At 37.3% G+C, this 18,868-nt stretch overlaps 3 protein-coding genes across 3 annotated transcripts; 2 read left to right on the top strand and 1 right to left on the bottom strand.

Moving 5' to 3' along the window:
• Nucleotides 1-920: 920 nt before the first annotated feature.
• On the bottom strand, nt 921-4,375 carry LOC124449080. Its single transcript, XM_047000024.1, has 2 exons — nt 4,205-4,375; nt 921-4,139 (listed from the first exon to the last, which is right to left on the bottom strand). Exon 2 carries the CDS (start codon nt 3,981-3,983, stop codon nt 921-923), a length of 3,063 nt encoding a protein of 1,020 aa, XP_046855980.1. The 5' UTR covers nt 3,984-4,139; nt 4,205-4,375.
• Nucleotides 4,376-5,065: 690 nt separating this feature from the next.
• On the top strand, nt 5,066-7,114 carry LOC124448237 (galanin receptor type 1-like). Its single transcript, XM_046999234.1, has 2 exons — nt 5,066-5,324; nt 5,666-7,114. The coding sequence occupies exon 2, from the start codon at nt 5,742-5,744 to the stop codon at nt 6,852-6,854; it is 1,113 nt and encodes a 370-aa protein (XP_046855190.1). The 5' UTR covers nt 5,066-5,324; nt 5,666-5,741; the 3' UTR covers nt 6,855-7,114.
• Nucleotides 7,115-7,460: 346 nt separating this feature from the next.
• LOC124448238 (neuropeptide FF receptor 2-like) lies at nt 7,461-9,245 on the top strand. Its single transcript, XM_046999235.1, has one exon. The coding sequence runs from the start codon at nt 7,739-7,741 to the stop codon at nt 8,768-8,770; it is 1,032 nt and encodes a 343-aa protein (XP_046855191.1). The 5' UTR covers nt 7,461-7,738; the 3' UTR covers nt 8,771-9,245.
• Nucleotides 9,246-18,868: the final 9,623 nt, after the last annotated feature.

The raw sequence follows: 18,868 nt of genomic DNA on the forward strand, positions 1-18,868 counted from the left end.
CCTTCCTTGGGTATCTTCCAGCCGAAGGTACGTTGCTACCCCATATCCTTCAGTCGATGCGTCAGCAAAATAGTGGAGTTCCGCATTCCTTGTCTTGTTAAATTCGTGCGGTTTATAGCATCGAGGTATTTCTAATTTCACAAGGGAATGGAATTCGTTTTGCCAATCATGCCATATTTCGCTTGTCTCGATTGGGAGATCTTCGTCCCAGCCGTGATTTACTCGACACAGGTTTTGCATTATGCGTTTGGCTGGTAAAACGACAGGAGCGACTAGACCAAGGGATCGTAGACCGAAGCTATGAACGATAGAATCCCTCTTCTTGACTCTGCTTTCAATTTGCTTCCCGGAATCCCAACGTGTCCCTTTCCGTATTCCACTGAACGCCCAATGCTTTCTCCATCGGCAACTTCTCCAACTGAAGGCTGACGCATGGCGCTCTTTCTTTGTTAGGTACGTGAGATAAGACTTCTCGATCATTTGACACCCACTTTGTGAGATGGAATCCACCGCGAGACAGCAAAACTGGTAGTTCGTCTACCAACTTCATTGCTTCTTTCCTTTCTGGTAAAGACTTGAGACAGTCATCTACATAAAAGTTACGATCAACTGTGTCGACAACTTGTTTGCTGAATTCTTCCCGATTATCTGAAGCTGTTCTTTTTAACGCGTAAGAACAACAACTTGGGGAAGAGGTTGCTCGAATAAATGAACAGTCATTTGATGCTCTACTGGTTCTTTGGATAGATCTCCCTCTGGCCACCATAGAAATCTCAGTGCATTACAGTCTTCTGGCTTAACCTTCACCTGATGGAACATCTTCTCAATATCTGCCATTACCGCTATCTTTTCCTGCCTGAACCGCAACAATACACCAACTAATGAATTGGTATAATCTGGTCCTTGAAGAAGCTGATTATTTAGGGATGCGTTGTGGAACTTCGCAGCACAGTCAAAACGATTCTTGTCTTTTCTGGTTTTTGCGGGTGTGTCACAGGGTGATGAGGCAGATACCAAACCAGTTTTTTGAGTGACTCGTCCTGTGTATTTTGTTTATCCACTTGAACTACTTTAGCGTGCCCTTTTGAGATGTATTCCTTCATCGTTGCCTTATAATTTGCGTGAAGTATGGGGTCCCTCTCAAGTCGTTTCTTCAAATAAGCAAGTCTCCTTTCAGCCATAGACTTATTGTACGGGAGGAGTGGGTCATCGTATTTCCAAGGAAGACCAATTTCATATTGATGATTTTCTAGCTTGACAGTTCTATCCATTATTGCCTTTGCGCGACGATCCTCGACCGACAGACATTCTTTAACGTCAGCAGCCGACTCGCTAAACTCTGAATTGTAGAGATTTTGCAATTGCTGACGAATGGAACTCATACCATCTTCCCTTTCCATACACCCAAGAGCTTGATCAACATGAATGAAGTTCATCTGAGCTTCTTGATAAGGTTTTCCCTTCAGAGGTCCCATCACCGTCCAACCGAGGATTGTCCGTATTGCGTAGGGTTGATTTCTTTTCCCAGAACGCACTTCAAGGGGGCAAAGAGCTTCGGGAACGTCACTTCCAATAAGGATAGTGACTTTCTTATCCACTAAATCGGTTAGATTAACGCCTTTAAGGTGAGACCACCCTTTTACATCAGTGTTCGTGGGAATACTTTCTAGAGCAACAGGAAGAGTGTTGGTCGTCCAAACTTTATCTAGTCTGACACCTTTGCCCGTGGATACTCCAACCACATCGAGAGATAACTGTTGACCCTTACTTTTGTGGCTGCCTGAAACAGTCGCTAACGTGAATTCGATGGGTGAGCAATCGGCTCCAAGATCTTCAGCTAAACTGGTTAAGCACATGGTTGTGTTGGAGCCACTGTCTAAGAACGCATAAGTTTCTATCACACGACTACCATAGGGTGCGCTGACCTTAACTGGAATAACTTGCAAACCTATACGACAACTGCTATATGATGAATTTGTCGCGCCAACTCCAGACGTTGGGAGTGCTTTGGATTGGCTGTCGCTTTCAGATGGTTCAGGATTTGAATTACTCCTTTCACTTGATTTAGAATCCTTAGCCTTTATTTCGGATGAGTGTAACAAAGGATGGTGCCTTCTCTGACAACCTTCAACACCGCATATGCGGGCACCTCTGCAGTCTTTCACGAAATGTCCTGGGCTCAAGCAAGCATGACAAACTTTGTGCGTCTTTACTAGGTCTTGTCGTTGCTGAAGATTTTGAGCCCTGAACTTGTGACAGCGTTCAAGATGGTGTGTGCCTTTGCATAGTACGCAGGATAAATTTCTTCCCTTTGATTCACTACTGTCAAATATTCTCTGGCTGTGAGTTGCTAAGTTTGTGCTATTCCCACTAAACAAGAAGGATTTCTTCTTCAATCTGTCAGTTCCATCCTTTCGGGTTTCATTTTTCGAGGTAATCATTTGACCAAAGTACGTACTAGCCACGGCTGCGCGGGATTGTATGAATTCAGTTAAATGAGAGAAATCTGGTGTGATGTGATTGTCGTACATATGGCTTGCTTTATCAGCCCATTTTGACTTGAGATGCATTGGAAGGCGGCTAACTACCCTTCCCAGAGTGTCCATCGAATTGATACTTGCCCGATTTCCTAACTGAATAGAACCAAGGAGACACGTTTCCATATCTCTTGCTAGCTGCGACAATTTCTCGGCTTCGTTTACTCTAATTGGCGGTCCATTCAAGACTTTCTCAAGGAATGCTTGGGTTACGATGTGATTTCGACCAAAGTTTTTTCTCAGGATTTCCTTAGCACGCTTGTATCCTTGATCCGGAGGCATAATGATGCAATGCTCTATCGCTTGTCTTGCTGTTCCTTTACAATACTGAATAAGGTAATTCAGTCGATCTGCATCATTACTTTCTTTACTCTCGACATTCACTTCAAAATTCTTCATGAACAACGGAAAGTTGCGAGGTTCGCCATCAAAACTCATGTATTCCCTTTGAGGCATTCTTAATCCCTTCACTACTTCGTCCATCGTAATCTGCTGCTTCTCTAATAGATATTGTAACTGCGACGAATTGTCTCGTTGCAAGCTTTGCTGAGTTTGACATCCAGTTCCACTGGTTATTATACTTTCTTGGGGTACACAATTTCCGGTAGGAGGTATCGCCAAGCGCTGACTTAAACTGCTTCTGTCGATTGGAGTTGAAGGTTGCTGGACTGGGTTTTTATCTGGTTCACGAGCGTTACTACTTTCCCTGTCCGACAGTTGATGTTCAATATCATTACCAAAAACTTCTTCTTCAAGCTTCCGAAGCTCATCTCGACGTCGTTGTATTTCCCGTTTCTTCATAGCCATCTCATGCTCAATTCTCGCCTGATGCATTTCTTTCTCTAGTTTAAGCCTTGCCTCCCTCATCTGCTTGTTCAGCTCTTCTCTTCTATTAATTTCCAATTCTTCAAGTTCACGAAACCGTTCTGCCCATTTTGAATCAAGCGCGCTCGTTACTCCAGCCCCGTTGTCTTCAAAATTTGTTGTTTGCGTCGGCTTTTCCCACGCACGAGCAGTCCGCGTGACGTTCACGTGAGAAGCTGCTTGTTTACCGATATTAGAATTGGACTGGAATACAGGAGCAAGAGGCGATAAAACCGAATTATCCTTCAAAAATGAAGCGACCTGACTTAGACCAAGTTCAAGCTCCTGTTCCTGTTCGTCTGCTACTCGCTCCGGCGAACCCAAACTCGTCGAAGCCTCGTCAGAAACGACAACTTGCTTGTTTTGTACGACGACGTTCGGTCCGCTTTCAGCTCGCTCGCTACCGTCATCTTCAGCGGATTCAATCATGTCTTGATTCGTATTGTTAAGCGAATTCTCTCCAGATTTAGCTCGACTCACTTGACCTGGAGGACTTAACTGTTCGCCAGACGGCTGAAGTACGCGTTTTGATAAGCCTTTAATTTTCGACTTTTTACCTTGACCCTTTCGTTTCTGAGTCATTGCTGATCGATTAAACAACAATTACGAGAACTATATAAGCTTCAACAATTCCAGGCTTATGTGACCAGCAAGATACTCGTACATAAACTACTATTAAAACGACGACCGGTATACAGATAAGTCTTTATTTCAATGCAATGCGTCAAACGTACGGTTCTAAACGACAGAGTATAGATATTAACATAACCGACAAGGAGGCCTAAAGCCGTAATCATCGTTACCTCGTAATTTGGCCACTAAATATAAACATCCATGTACAAAAAATACACCACTATACATGAATCGTGCTCAATCTCAAAAGACCCCAAAAACCATGCTTTTATACGGGTCCCTTTTGTTTTTCATAATAATTAGCATAATAATTAGCATAACCTAAGCTCTATGCATCTCGATCCTACATGTGGTTTAACATCAAACATACAATCTCAAAGTTTTCTACTAACGGTTTGAAATGGAACTTTAAAACAATGCACCTATTTGGAAATTTTTGAATAAACCTGTCAACAACTAGTTCTAAGTCAGTGTTCATCATTGCTCGTTTCCTGAGAATTCTGATAACTGACAAATGTTTAAGTCTTGAATTTGTCATGGTCGTTCTGTGATAATTCTTTCTCAGTTTCAACTTGGCAAACGACCTTTCGCAGCTCTGCAGTACTTACTGGTGGACTGATGGCAATTCTAATGACCTTAAGAAGTTCAAAAAATGAAATTTTATTTCGAAATTTTGTGCTCCGTTTTACTCTCAGAGATTGAAAGTGAAAACGCAAAACTGACCCTCTGGAAAGCGTAATTCAAATGCAATGCGCACGAATGAACTCTAATATCAAATGAGCTCTAATATCAACTATAATATCATTTGCGGTATAAAAAATCAAAGTATTATTATAAGCTAAATGCGAAATACAATTATCTTGACCTTTTTGACAGAGTGTAGTGGCATAACATTTGATTTTTACCTACAAACACGTGACTTAAGTACGTCCTGTTGATAAAATTTACATCAAAATAATGCATATATATTTAAGTAAAGACAATATACGACATCAAGAGCACCCCCTTTCTAATGCCTATTTCCTTTTTGCTTAATTAGTCTTTGATCGTGCTCAGAGAATTCCAAGGAAATCAAAGAGTACATCGCCAGTACGTATTATAGCACTAACACGTTTCCATTCAGGATTTCATAGATGCTGATGTGAAATTGAAACTGCAGCGACTGCTCGCGTATTTGATTTAAAGTTTTGATAGCATATGAAAGTCATCATTTAACACAGCTCAATACAAACGTCTCTACAATGCTGGACCGAACAATTTAGTAAGCAAGAAAAGGGTTCTGTTATCAAGGTATATTAACAGTGTAGTCTATATTCATTGTGTCAGTGTGTTGCGCAATGATTGCTACGTAAAATTTATGCATGTTGACTTGTTTCAAATCGATTAACTGGCAATCGATAGCGTCTCCGGGTAGATCTCTGATTTTGAATTTTAGTGTATACATCGTTCATTATAGCATTATGCGATCAAAAGAATGATATAACCAACAACTACAAACAATAACGACCTTATCTAACAACATATCATTCTTTTTGTTTAATAACATTCCAACTATTTAATCTTGTGATTATAACTTATCGCTTTTAACTTATAATATATTGCATAATACGTTAATTATACTTTATTGGCAGACACCTGGTGTTTACAGACAGGAACTGATCGAATTTCAAGTGCGTATTGTTTGACCTTATTTTTCATCTGGAGAAAATGACAGGCTTTGATTTACGAGCATGGGAGCTCGTTTGCTACACTTTTATATTTATTTTTGGTGTGGTCGGGAACTTCATTGTCATTTTGGTAATAAGAAAGAGCCGTCGGCTACCTAAGCATCGCTTCCGCCATGTACCATTTAATGTATACTTGATGAATTTGGCTATAGTTGATTTAGCGTTGTGTGCTATTTGTCTGCCAGTTTATATAATGGGTACTAGTTCGTTCCCACATCCTACAGGCGTAAATGGCGACGTTTTGTGTAAACTGGTGACAGGAAATTTACCTCAGTTCTGGCTTGCTGGAGTGTCTATTTACATTCTTGTGATAATTAGTTTCGAGAGGCATTATAGTATCACTAGACCTTTCCAATCGCGCATGCGCGTAGCGACATGGAAGACCTACGTGTATATTGGAATAGCGTGGTTTTTTGGCTTCTTGAGGGAGATACCTGTTCTTGTTGGGATTCGTTACACGGCAATCAACGCAACCATTGGAACTAGCTGCTACTACTGGCCAAGCAAAACGACAAATATTTTTGTATTTTCGATTCTTTTCCTCACGCAATACGTCTTCCCGTCGATTGTTTTTCTTGTGAATTTCTCCCGTACGACAAAACACATACGTCGATTGGACAAAACACTCAAGCTTGGTATTCAAGATGAACGAGAGCGAATAAAAACGGTGAAAGGGAAAAAACGATCGATTCGTATCGTTTTGATAGTATTGTTAGTATTTTTGCTGTTTTGGACACCGAATAACATTATGTACTTTTTACTTCAAATTGGAAAGAATTCGGATGTCGTATGGAGTTCGGACGTATACCAAATGGGTATAATTTTAGGATTTTCCTCGTCAAGTATGAATCCAATCATATATGCTTTTCAAAGTAAGGAATTTAGGAAGAATTGCGCCAATGTTTTTCGACAATTTATACATTTTGACAAAGATCGACGGAAACAGACTGATAAACGAAGAATGAATTTTAAGGTCATCGAGAAAAAGGCAAACAAGAGGCGATTTCAAGAGTTTGTGACGTCATTTGAAACTGAGATAAATTCGGACGTGGACTTCGAAGTTGGGCCAAGGAGGGAAAATGTTGTAATCTGAAACAGATCATTCGAAAGAGGGAGACTAGGCCGGCTTCACCCCTCCCTCCTCCCCCTAAATATTTTCTCAAATTGTTAGAAAAATTTCACATATTTTAGTTTCGTTTTTTTAAATGTTGAATGACATATTCAACCCACCCACCCCCCATTTTTTTTAATGTAATTTTTTAACGATGGTCATTTGATGTAAAATATCTCTGTATTAAATAATGAAAATTCTATGTTTCTGGCACCACCAGAATAAATAAGATCTCTTTCAATATATTTAAGCTGCAAATAAATTCAACGACGTGACAAGCAGCAGCGCATATGTTGTGAGTGCTGGTAGAGGTGCTTCAGACCCTCCAAAATACTGAGGGCCTGAAGTTATATGAGTGCGTTAGAGAGAAAGATGAAAGAAATATTTGAGTTCATATGTTAAATATGAAAGCAACAAAACACGCCTTACATCTATAATCAGAGTAGGTAGATGTTGATGTACAATAACACTGATCGCCCTGGTCCCTGCAACTATAATGTCCGGATGACCTCACTTCGAAACCAAAATACTGAGAGTGTGCTAAGTTCTTAGACTGACTTTGTTGTATTTGTATTGAAAGTCCACAATTTTAGCCGGATCAATTTTTCGTCTTTTGTCAGTTTCTTCAAACACTTTTTACGTATATTTCACAGAAGCTTGGGGTGTTGCACTCTCCATAGTCTACATGCGCTCCGCTAATATGTTCCCCTAGGCCTAAGTGACTAGGTCCAGTCCTCCAGGTCTATGCTGAGCTGATAAAATGCTGTAGTTAAAAGCTGACGTTGACGGAAGTTTGTAAAATAGAATTCGAAATTGATCCATCTACTTGTAATATAAGAATTTGAATTTGTGAAATTTAAGACGAAATGACAAAATTTGATTTGCAAATATGGGAGCTTGTCTGTTATTGTTTGATATGTCTCTTTGGCCTGCTGGGAAACTCCATTGTCATTTATGTAATAAGAAAGAGCGGTATGTCACCAAAACATCGCTTCCGCCATGTACCATTTAATGTATACTTGATGAATTTGGCTATAGTTGATTTAGCGTTGAGTGTTATTTGCCTGCCAGTGTACGTAATGAGTACTAGCGCTTTCCCACATCCTACTGGCGTAAATGGCGACGTTTTCTGTAAACTGGTCACAGGAAATTTACCTCAATTCTGGCTCGCTGGAGTGTCTATTTACATTCTTGTAATAATCAGTTTCGAGAGGCTTAATGCAATAGCAAAACCTTTTCAAATACGCGTCACCACATCAAGGAAAACTATCATACACATTGCTTTAGCTTGGTTCTTTGCCCTATTGAGGGAGCTTCCCGTTTTAGTAGGGATTCGCTACACAGCAACTAACGCCACAGTCGGAGCAAGTTGCTATTATTGGCCGAGTTACGAGGTTAACGCGTTCATATTTTCATGTTTATTCGTGAGTGAATACTTGGCTCCAGCGATTATATTTTTTATAAACTTCTACAGGATCCGTAAGCGAATGATTTGTTTGAATGGTACGCTTAAATTCGCTCTGGTCAACGAGAGACAGCGCGTCAAAATTATGCAAAGCAAAGAAAAAACAATACGGGTTGTTCTATTGGTTCTCGTGTCATTTTTAATTCTTTGGACTCCGAACAACATCATGTACTTTTTGTTTCAATTCGCCAATGTTTCCAAGGTTACGTGGAGCTCCAACTACTATCAGCTTGGAATTATTCTTGGATTTTCTTCGTCCTGTTTGAATCCGTTTCTTTACGCGTTTCAAAGTCGAAAATTTCGAAATCAATGCAAAGCAGTGTTCTTGGAAACCTTCAGTTGTCGGCGTGAAGCCTGGCAGAGAATTCACACAAGCACATTTACGTCATCAAACGAAACTGGAGAACTGATCAAGAGTCTCAAAAAAATATAATAATAGTGCGCCTGTGCAGACATAAGGTCTGGGGTAAACAAGTAACAATTAACAACTCGACTTCTCATAACAAAAACACTTTGCAATTTGCACCTTTTGCCTTCTTGATTCCTTCATGACAAGTGCATCGTAGTATTGGTATTGGCATCGGTTCTACTGGTATTCATGACAAGTACATCATTGCTTTGTAGTAATTGGTCATCCTTAGGGATTCTCGCATGTAATGCCAACAGGTTGACCACTTGGCACAGGAAAATCAATAAACAAGTTAAATAACTTAAATGTTACATTTAACATAATTAAATTTGCAATAAACCGCAATATGTTTCAATTCGCACAACAAATAGCCAATCTCAAACCATGTTTTCTAAGTTTAATCTTGTAATTACTATACTGTATGCATGTAAATATTAGACCTTAAATCGAAAAATAGTTATGATTTTTTTTGTTGTTGCGTACTGCACAAACATAAAGACTTTGAGAAGTTTGTTTTATATGCTGCCGGTATTTTTTTGATGCTATTCCCAACCGCTCTCAGTCGTTTAAAAATAATTAACTTGGAACTTTGGGCCTTGCAAATGTTGACGAAAAAGGTCAATAAAGGTCACTTATATTATTCATATTATGAAATTTTGTGGACAATGCCACCTTTTAAAAGGAAAATTCGCTCCTAAATACAGGTTTCACCGTGGCTGTACGTTAATCGTAAGCTCAGTCCTGCTTTGTAAATTTCCTAACATCATAATTATTCACTTCTTTTTTTAGAAATGTACTTTGAGCGCAGAATAAATTACGTAGCAGGATTAAATATGCGTGCTTGCTATGCTATTTCTGGCCATGCCATTGTATCATCAAGTGATGCTCCATCATATTAAGGCCTGCTACGATAGAACATTTGATAGAACACCACTTAAGAAACAAAAAATATTCAATTTGTTTTCACAGGCATGTGCAAACCGAGGAGATCTTTGGGAGAACTCAAGAGCAGATCAGTGCAAGCCCGAGACCGAAGGTCGTGAGTTGTACCTGCTCGAGAGTTCTCACAAACATCTCCGAGCTTTGCATAAGCCTGTGCCAACACGGAAAACATCATTTATTTCTTTTATAAACTAAAAATAATGCGGAAAACGCATATTTAATATAAGCGTTTTAGTATTCTTTTAACGTGTATTCATTATTGATTTGCAAATTCTCTTTGATGGATGGATTGATTTGACTGGTTGAGCTCTGATCGTTTTGCACAGGCTAATTCAAACTCAGCTATAGACCAATCGGTGCACGCGTTTCATTGTGTTTCTTTTATGATAACTGATGTTTGATATGTGGTTTTGCTATGTTCTGCCAAAATCAAATTACGATTCTCACAGATCATTGGAGTATTGACGAAGTACAGGGTATCAAAAAAACTGACCTTTAAGACTAAAGAACAAATTTCTTTATTGCAAAGACACACATATGCCCATTTTTAAAATACAAACAATTAAATGCGTGCTGTGATTGGTCTATAACTGTGTTTTCGTCCATTTGGGCAAAGTGATTTCAGCTCAAGCAATCAAATCAAATCAAATCAATCGCTATCAGTATATCAAAGAGAATTTGTAAATTAATCATGAATACATATTAGAGGAAATATTACAGCGTTTGTTTTGAATTTGTCTGTTTGGCATTATTTTTATTTTATAAAATAAATTTGCACTGATCTGCGCTTAAGTTGTCGCAAAGGTCTCCTTGGTTTGCATAAGCCTGTGCAAACATAGTAAAAATCTTTTATTTCATAGGGCCCATTCACACTAACTTTTTAAATCGATTCAAAATCGATTCGAGTCCGTATGAACAGAAGGCTAATGTGAACTGCGGTGGCCCACAAGTACAATACACGAAGTTACACGAACACAAATAAAAGTACACGAACACAAACAGAAGTACACGAACACAAATGGAAGATGGAAGTATTCAAACACACATGGAAGAACACCAGTCACTGACATTGAGTTCAAAGAGAAAAGGGGTTTGGAGCCGGGTGTCAAAAACATGGATGCCAGAAGGAAATTTTGGGGTAAAATCTTCCACTTGAAAATTTATTTTTATCATTTAGTCCACCTGAAAATCAGTGAAAACAACTACGAATAACGTTTTAGATTGAAAGATATGCTTTAGCGTTTTATCGAATACACAATCAAGAATTAAAAAAATCTACGGTGAAGAAACTTCTGTTATATTTAAATAACAATTTAAATTCAAAATAACTCTAAACGCGGCATTTTTTTGTGGGACCGCGAATATCTTCAAATGTACATGGAAATAAACACTCGCACAGTCGTGAACAGTCTTGCACAGTCGTGAACAGTCTTGCACAGTCGTGAACAGTCTTGCACAGTCGTGAACAGTCTTGCACAGTCGTGAACAGTCTTGCACAGTCGTGAACAGTCTTGTACAATCGTGAACAGTCTTGTGAACAATTATCTTTATCGAATCTTTATCTTTATTAAGTGTTGGGTGAAAATCCGGGTGGGCTGAAAAATTATTTTTTTTCATTCTGATGACGTTTTCTCCCAAAATTAGCCATATTTAGTATGAGGGCTTCCATGTTTTTGATACCCTGCCGCGCGTTGATAAAATATAATAATTTGGATGTGGATTTCCAGTCCAGGAAATTAGTATACACGTCAGTGGTCACTGACAGTGCTCACGAATGGTCAAGAACACAGGATAATGATTATACAGAATTCAAGTATATTTTGACTTAAAAAATGACTTCGGATCATTTTAAAGGTTGGGAAAAAGTCAAAAACCCTAATCCTCTGGCTGGAATAATGGCGGCCACCATGCGCAGTAAGTCATGCGCGAGGACAAAAACATCAAATGTTCCGACACGAGTGACTCTTCTGTATATTCTTATTCTGTGGTCAAGAACCTCACCATCACGATTCATGATGCATATTCATCAAATTCTTAATATTTTGTCTTCAGACTTGTGAAATTTAATCAAATTTTGCTTTGAACGAGATCCGAGAGGGTTTTGTTTGATTTTATTCGCTAAAACATAGTTGTCAATAGACAAATTTTTAGATGTTTTGAGTGACATGTGGCACAGTCATTAACCATAAACAAGCCAATTTTTGTGGAAACTGCGTAGCAGAAATGACTGAAAAATGCAGAGAAAGAAACTCCTCCACTGCCGACGATTTTGAAAGTTTATCTCACAGTTCATCTTATAGCATGGTTCTACTAGCACTAAGGAGCCTCTAAGCTTCTGTAAGTTTATGGAAAGAAGACAAAAAAATCAGGCTCAAGAAGAAGAGATTAACTCCATTCAAAAACGAAAAAAAATGAACGTGTATTTCACATGTCAAAAAAGAAAATGGACAAAGATGAACTTGTAAAAGTGAGTGCCATACATCAGATAAATGTCATCATGTCAAATGTCTACTTACACAGTTTTAGTTGTACTATCAAACCCTAAATCTGTCCATTTCTTATTTATTAATTTTTATTTTTTTACAGATCAATGTAGGAGTTGCAGAGGTTGATGGTGACGGTAGAAAATTGAAAATTAGAAGAAGTTCTCTTCTTCTAGTTGAAGAAGTGCGAAAAAATTATTCTCATCTTGCTGTTAAAGACAAGGAAATTGCAAAACAATTGGCACACAACAAACATCTGAGAGAAATTAGTTATTGTGGTTGGATTCTTTTGTATCCAGATTTTGATCAGGTGCTTTATCTCCCTGGTATAGAAAGTCCATTTTCAATGGAAAAGTACAAAGAATCCATAGGAAGAGCATACTCAAGTGTCAACTTATATTTATGCAGATTAAATGACTACGAATGTAAGCATTGCACCTATGTTTGATAGTAGAAATTTAGCTATGAATGTTCTGTACATAATATTTAACATTATGTACAGAACTCATTATATCAGTTGTTCAGAGTGCAACAATAAATGTGTGCACAAGTTGCTGAAGCAAAATGTTCAGAGGTAGTGATTTTAATGTGAGTGAGCAGCTGAGATGTGATTTTTGCTTTCTTATAACAAAGTTATGGGCATTTCTGACAAATATGTTAATGTAAAACTTTAATGTTATAGTTGCTAATGACCTAGATGATAAGGAAGTATAGACATTTATATATGCTGGGAGTGAGAGCAAACAAACACCTTCATCAATACATGTAGTTCGAGATGATGCATTCCAAATAAACAGCAATGTTAGTGAGATGCCTGATATTTTAAATGCATTAATAGTGATGATGTTCCAGATTCCTTTCTGGAAGAAACACCCTCCCTCGATTTGAAAAATAGTTTTCAAGGGTATGAACAGTCAGGAGTTCATGAAGGTCTGTTGTGACAAACGTAAAATAATACACTATAATTCTGTTTATTTTTTATGGCAACTGGATTTGAAAATTCTAAATTGAAATTTCGTTGTTACATAAACAATTGCAAGGATCATTTGTAACATTTTAAAACACAAATGAAGTTTGCATGGAACAAATAATTTAATTTTATTACATATCTTTAATCAAGGCCAGCTGTGTGAGAAGTTTGGAGGGATGTGCATGGAGGTCCGGTTATTAGCCTTTGTATGGGTGAAGAGCCCAAACCTTAATACAATTTTAATATAGCTAACATTTGATTGTTTTGCATGTTTTGCTAATGTTTCAAAGTAATTTTCATTTTCAGGGGGTGTGGATTGATTTTTAGGGGTGGCGCAAACATGTCAGAGTATGAGTTATTATTGACATACTAAGAAGCGATAATAATTTTGGACAATCTATAACTGGATCCTCAGGTTAGCAGTCCGATAGATACGTGAGTCGGAATCGTATAGATTATATGTAAATAATTTTTATTCGATCTAGTAAATAATGATAGAGTATGAATAACATATGTGCTCTGTTTAATAGTATACCAAAAGTAAATACATAAACTCACTTCTTTGCCAGGTCCTCACGATCTACATTAATTTTACTTCAGGTTAGCAGATATAATCAAAGCAATACAATGATTAAGCTTTCGCTCAGGTTAGCATGCGGTAACTGTAAGCTGCACTTAAAGGCTAAAATCCTTTGTGTCTCAATGAATATTACGCGTCAATTAAATCAATAAATCATGCATAAATTATTCTCTAGTGCTAAATAATTATAATCCGTGCAGTTTGTCAACAATCCAATAACAAATTTTAGCTTTGGACAAAACCGACCAACACCTTTATTTTTTGTTTGTTATATTAAAATAGGATATGATAAAAACTTTATTGTCTTAGGCATATGAGACTGGCGAATTTGAAATTTATTATGAATGTCAAGCAGTATTTCTACAGCAACGGTGCTTTTATACACAATGCAGTGCAAAACGTTTTACAAATTTATTACGTTTTACAAGTTTAAGTTAGCCTACGTCGTTTTTTGTAGATCAGAGCAATTCGCTAAATCATGCCGACATAATGGATCATGTAACAAACTCAAACGTGTTACAGTTTGAAGGAAGCCAGCCTGAAGTCCCTCTGGACGAGATTGAAATACTTGTTCATCGATCAACACTTATGAAAGATCTCATCGCAGCGTTTTCTGAACCCAAAGTGTCGACTTCAATTTTGTATTTTAAAGTTGTCGATACACGAGGTGTTGAAGAGAGAGGTAGAGGAAGGGGGGTCACTAGAGATGTCCTTACAAAATTTTGGTGTCTTTTCTTCCAGTCTCCATCTATAGGAGCGGCGGCTTAAGTTCCAGTAATAAGGCATAATTATCAGAGAGATCAGTGGGAAGCAATAGCCAGAATATTGGTGAACGGATACAGCAAAGAAGGAATTTTCCCATTTCCTTGTCAGTCGTTTTTGTCGGTAGTTGTATTCTAGGCGATGACAACATTTCTGATGATTTGCTGTTACAAGCATTTAAGCTGTATAAAAAAGATGTAATCGATGATTGCTTGAAAAATCGTGAGAATCTTGTGCAAAATATATACTTATTGGACATTTTGAGCAGCTTCAACTGTTACAGATAGCCAAACGGCGAAAACATCGAAAGTATTATTTCACAACTTGCCCATTAAAGAACTTATTCAGAAACCGCGTTACGTGAGGAACTGCTGGAATCCAATGCTTTAATCGTTGAAGAGCGAAGGTAGAGAATTCCAGATTATCTCCAACATGCATTGTCTTATTTCATGATGAAAAAAAGCCTACCCCGAAGAAAGTCATTAAAATGCTTGATGCATTTCCGCAAAATGACAACGAGCACGTAACGTTAGACCACTTGACCAAATTCATTAAGTCTCTAGGAAGTAACGTCATCGCATTTCTTCAGTTCGCTACTGGAGCCAATATGGTTCTGCCAGAAATGAAGTTGAAGGTCGCATATTTACTGACTTAAATGGCTTAGCCCGCCGGCCTGTTGCACATACTTGTGGTCCTTTACTTGAAGTTCTGAGCACCTATCAGTGTTACAATGAACTAGTAGAAGAGTTTTCATTAATGCTTCGCGAGAAAAGTTCTTGGACTTTTGATATTGTCTGGTGAGGACGTTAAAGTCATATTTACACATCTAAATATAATGATATTCCAGTTTTGCTAGCTATTTATATGTTATGAAACGAGTTATGAAATGGGAAGTTTTGTTGTTTGTGGTGAATCCATAATATACAGTTGAAACAATTATTTCACCACCTGATTGGTGTATTAATTGCATTATGTAGAAACTGTATAAAAGTTTGTATGCATTTCATTTACCGGAAGTTATCTCAACTGTTTTTGGGTAAAATGATCATGACGAACAACATGACATATGTGCCATTTGCTAAATCTGGAACGAACGTCCTGAAATTGAGATCCCCCTAAAACGGCAATGTCGACATAGCTCTAACTTCCAGAAAAAAATAGCAATAACAATTCTGTAGTGCTTAAGGTGCTTAGAAGGTTCACTTTTAGGGGTCGTCATGGGAGGAAATATTTACAAAAGTTTAATATTTACTGAGAAAATTGCCATACACCAGCTATGGTCAAATGCCAATTTTGCATAAATTAACAAATATTCTTGGCAAAGATTGAATTTTCATATTTTCAAAGAAAAAATCATATATGATGAAAAATCACTCTCAACTCACTCTAATTATTCGTTATTTCAAGCGTTTGACGTTGTTTTTGCTGGCATACGATAGAATATATTTCGCATACCTTTCTCCAAAAACTCGCTTTCAGCCATATTTTGCCGTCTTGTGTACTTTTTATCGCCGAATCTTGAAAGTATTAGGCAAATCTTGTACATTTTCAGGATCACTGATGACAAAATAAGATCTTAACCCCAGGTTTATCAAGTTTGGACGCTGTGTAGTGGCTTTTATCTTAGATATTTCGTACACGGACATTCTGTTAATATGATAATATCTAGTGCCATTGCGAAGTGTTGTCGCTTTTCTGCTCGATAAGTCCCGCTTCATAGACTTCGTAAGTATCGTGAATGCAGTATCGTAACAAAATACATTGTATTTTACTACAAATCGAAAAATGTCAATGATTTGTACATAATAGTCATAAAGCCAAATTAAATATGTTTTGTTCAAATGAACTCAGTACAATTGCTATAGTAACATCCTGTTATGATAATGACACCAGACAAAATGAACTCAACATTAAATTTTCCAGATGTAAATTGTGTATTTAATTTAAAAAGATAATTGGACGAAGCCTTTTACTAAAATGTGTAGTTTACTTAAGGAGAGTTCATAACCTTCATGTAAAATTTTGATATTTTCATCAAAATGTTCGCCAGTTTTGAATAATTACAGCGTAAACACACTTATATGAGGAAATCGCAAAAATGACGACATTTCATAGCGATGTGAAAATAATCAAAGTTTCTTTATTGTACATTTTCTTCGTATAATTGCGTGTTTGTCCAATTCAATTCCATATATGAGAACAATTATTTGAATAAAAAAATTCATTCTTTTTTGCCTTATTACTGTATTTGGTTGTGTGCATTTATTTGAAATTTTGCAATTTGCACTGATTAAATGATTGTGATGAAATCAAGGGGAGTGAATAATAAAAATAATTTTTCATGTGGAAGTTTTTCATTCAAAATTTCCTATTCACCGCCATGTTTTTGATAACCGGTCCCAGACCCCTTTTCCCTTTCAGGTAATTTAATAGAACTCAATGGTCGAGACGATTTCAACTTCGAAGCGCATACGCGCGCTTCGATCGCTATTCCAACATTTTGGCTACACGCATGCTTCATTCAGGCTATATTTGCCCGATCGAACAATTTCGCTTTGATGGAAATCGACCTTTAGGAGATGCTGAGCGAAAGGAATTTCTGGAAAAGTTATTTTGTGAGAAACCTTGACATGGGTCAGCCAAAGAAAGGAACTTGGGGCCTATGTTCTCACAAGCAATGAGTGCCAATATGAAGATGAGAACTGATATATATAATAAGCACTTATTAACCGAGCTCGAGGTCTTTCAGGAAATATATTGCACCGATTTTTTTTTTTTGTAGAAACTTGGCCCGTAGGGCGAGGCTTGTACAAAAAGAAAGAGAGGTCCGATATTTCTCAGTAAAGGCCGAGCAAATGAGGTTAATAAAAGGTTTATTATTTATGGCATTGACTAGAAACAAAGCTTGCTCCTTTCTCTTCCTTGCTGTCTTGTACGGGTTGGCTTTCACTTTTCTAGTTTTCGTTAGTAAAAAACAAATCGTTTCAAATTATATCGTCTGGATAGTTAAAATGTTTTACGAGTGTTTTCCTTCGACTCACATTCGTAAACAATTTTGTTTTTTTTTGCGTTTTGCAGTTAGCTTTATGAAGTTTGTTTACATTTTACTGTAAAATTACACGTTTTAAGTTAATGGACCAGCAAAAACGTTTGAAAGAGTGCCAATTTTGTGGAAGTAACGTTTGACAAAAATGGCAGCCGCCTGGCTTCAAGTCAAGCCATTGAACTATAATAGATAGAAGGCTACCTGTGATAAAAAAGCCTAATAATTTTATGAAGCCAAACTTCCACACGCGTGTCTGGAGGTCAATTTACGTGTATTGCACTCGCGAAACTACACGTTACGCGAGATTTGTCAAAGATACATTGTTTTTATTTTTTACCGAAGCCTTTGTCTGATTTTATTCAAAGAATAAACGCAAAAAAGTATTGTGGCATAAAAGGTAATGGGGGCTTAATCTTTATTCAGTCAATATTCTGTAATGGAGAATAATCTTCATTCAGAAAATATCAAAGTGTGGAAATTGTGAAAAACAATAACATCGTTGATCGTTCAATTTATACAAATCGGAACATTTTAGCAAGTACTTTTCTATTTTGAAAGGATTCAACTGGATGTATTCAATAATATACATGCTTCTCTATGAAACTTTTTGTACGTTCACATATTTATAGAAGCCTTTAGTTTGGGCGTATATGACAAGTATTATCATATATTATCTAATTTATCTTATAAAACCAAATCTCGTATAAGTTTGAAATAAAATTGTGTTTTTCTGTAAATTTGTAAGTCCACGGAAAAACATTAATAATAATTGTTTTGGGCAAAAATGCATTTACAAAACTGATGTTTGCTAAGAATTTATGAGCATATTTATGCTACTTTGAAACAAAAACGCTTTAGTTTTTGGCACATTTGGAGACATACCAAAACAAATAACAGCAGCAAAATTCCTTGTAGTTGTGGCTTGGCTTCCAAGGCCAATTCCTTATAGTTGTGGCTATGACTTCCTTTTCAAAAATGTAACTGTCAAAAAAGTGGTGTATACTTAGCGTGAAGTCTCATTTGTCAAGTTAAGTTTTGCCAAAGTTTGTTTCTGGAAATTTGTAGTTTATACAAGTTATTCTACGCTTCTGTCTATTGGCCGTGTGATTACAAATGCGTGGAGAAACTCGGCTCTACTGGCTTCAAAATATCGACTGACGTAGCCTTTCATCTATTTAGTTCAATGAGTCAAGCACTAAGTTGCGTTATCCAGTTTTATACATATCAGTGAGATAGACTAGTTAGTCCAATTTTACTATATTTTGATTGTTTAGCTATTGTGTTTGGTTTAATCCCCTGAAGAATGTAGAAAAGCACAGGAATAGACACCACATTCGAA

Source organism: Xenia sp. Carnegie-2017, unplaced genomic scaffold (assembly GCF_021976095.1).
Source record: "Xenia sp. Carnegie-2017 unplaced genomic scaffold, XeniaSp_v1 HiC_scaffold_23, whole genome shotgun sequence".
NCBI classification, from domain to species: domain Eukaryota; kingdom Metazoa; phylum Cnidaria; class Anthozoa; order Malacalcyonacea; family Xeniidae; genus Xenia; species Xenia sp. Carnegie-2017.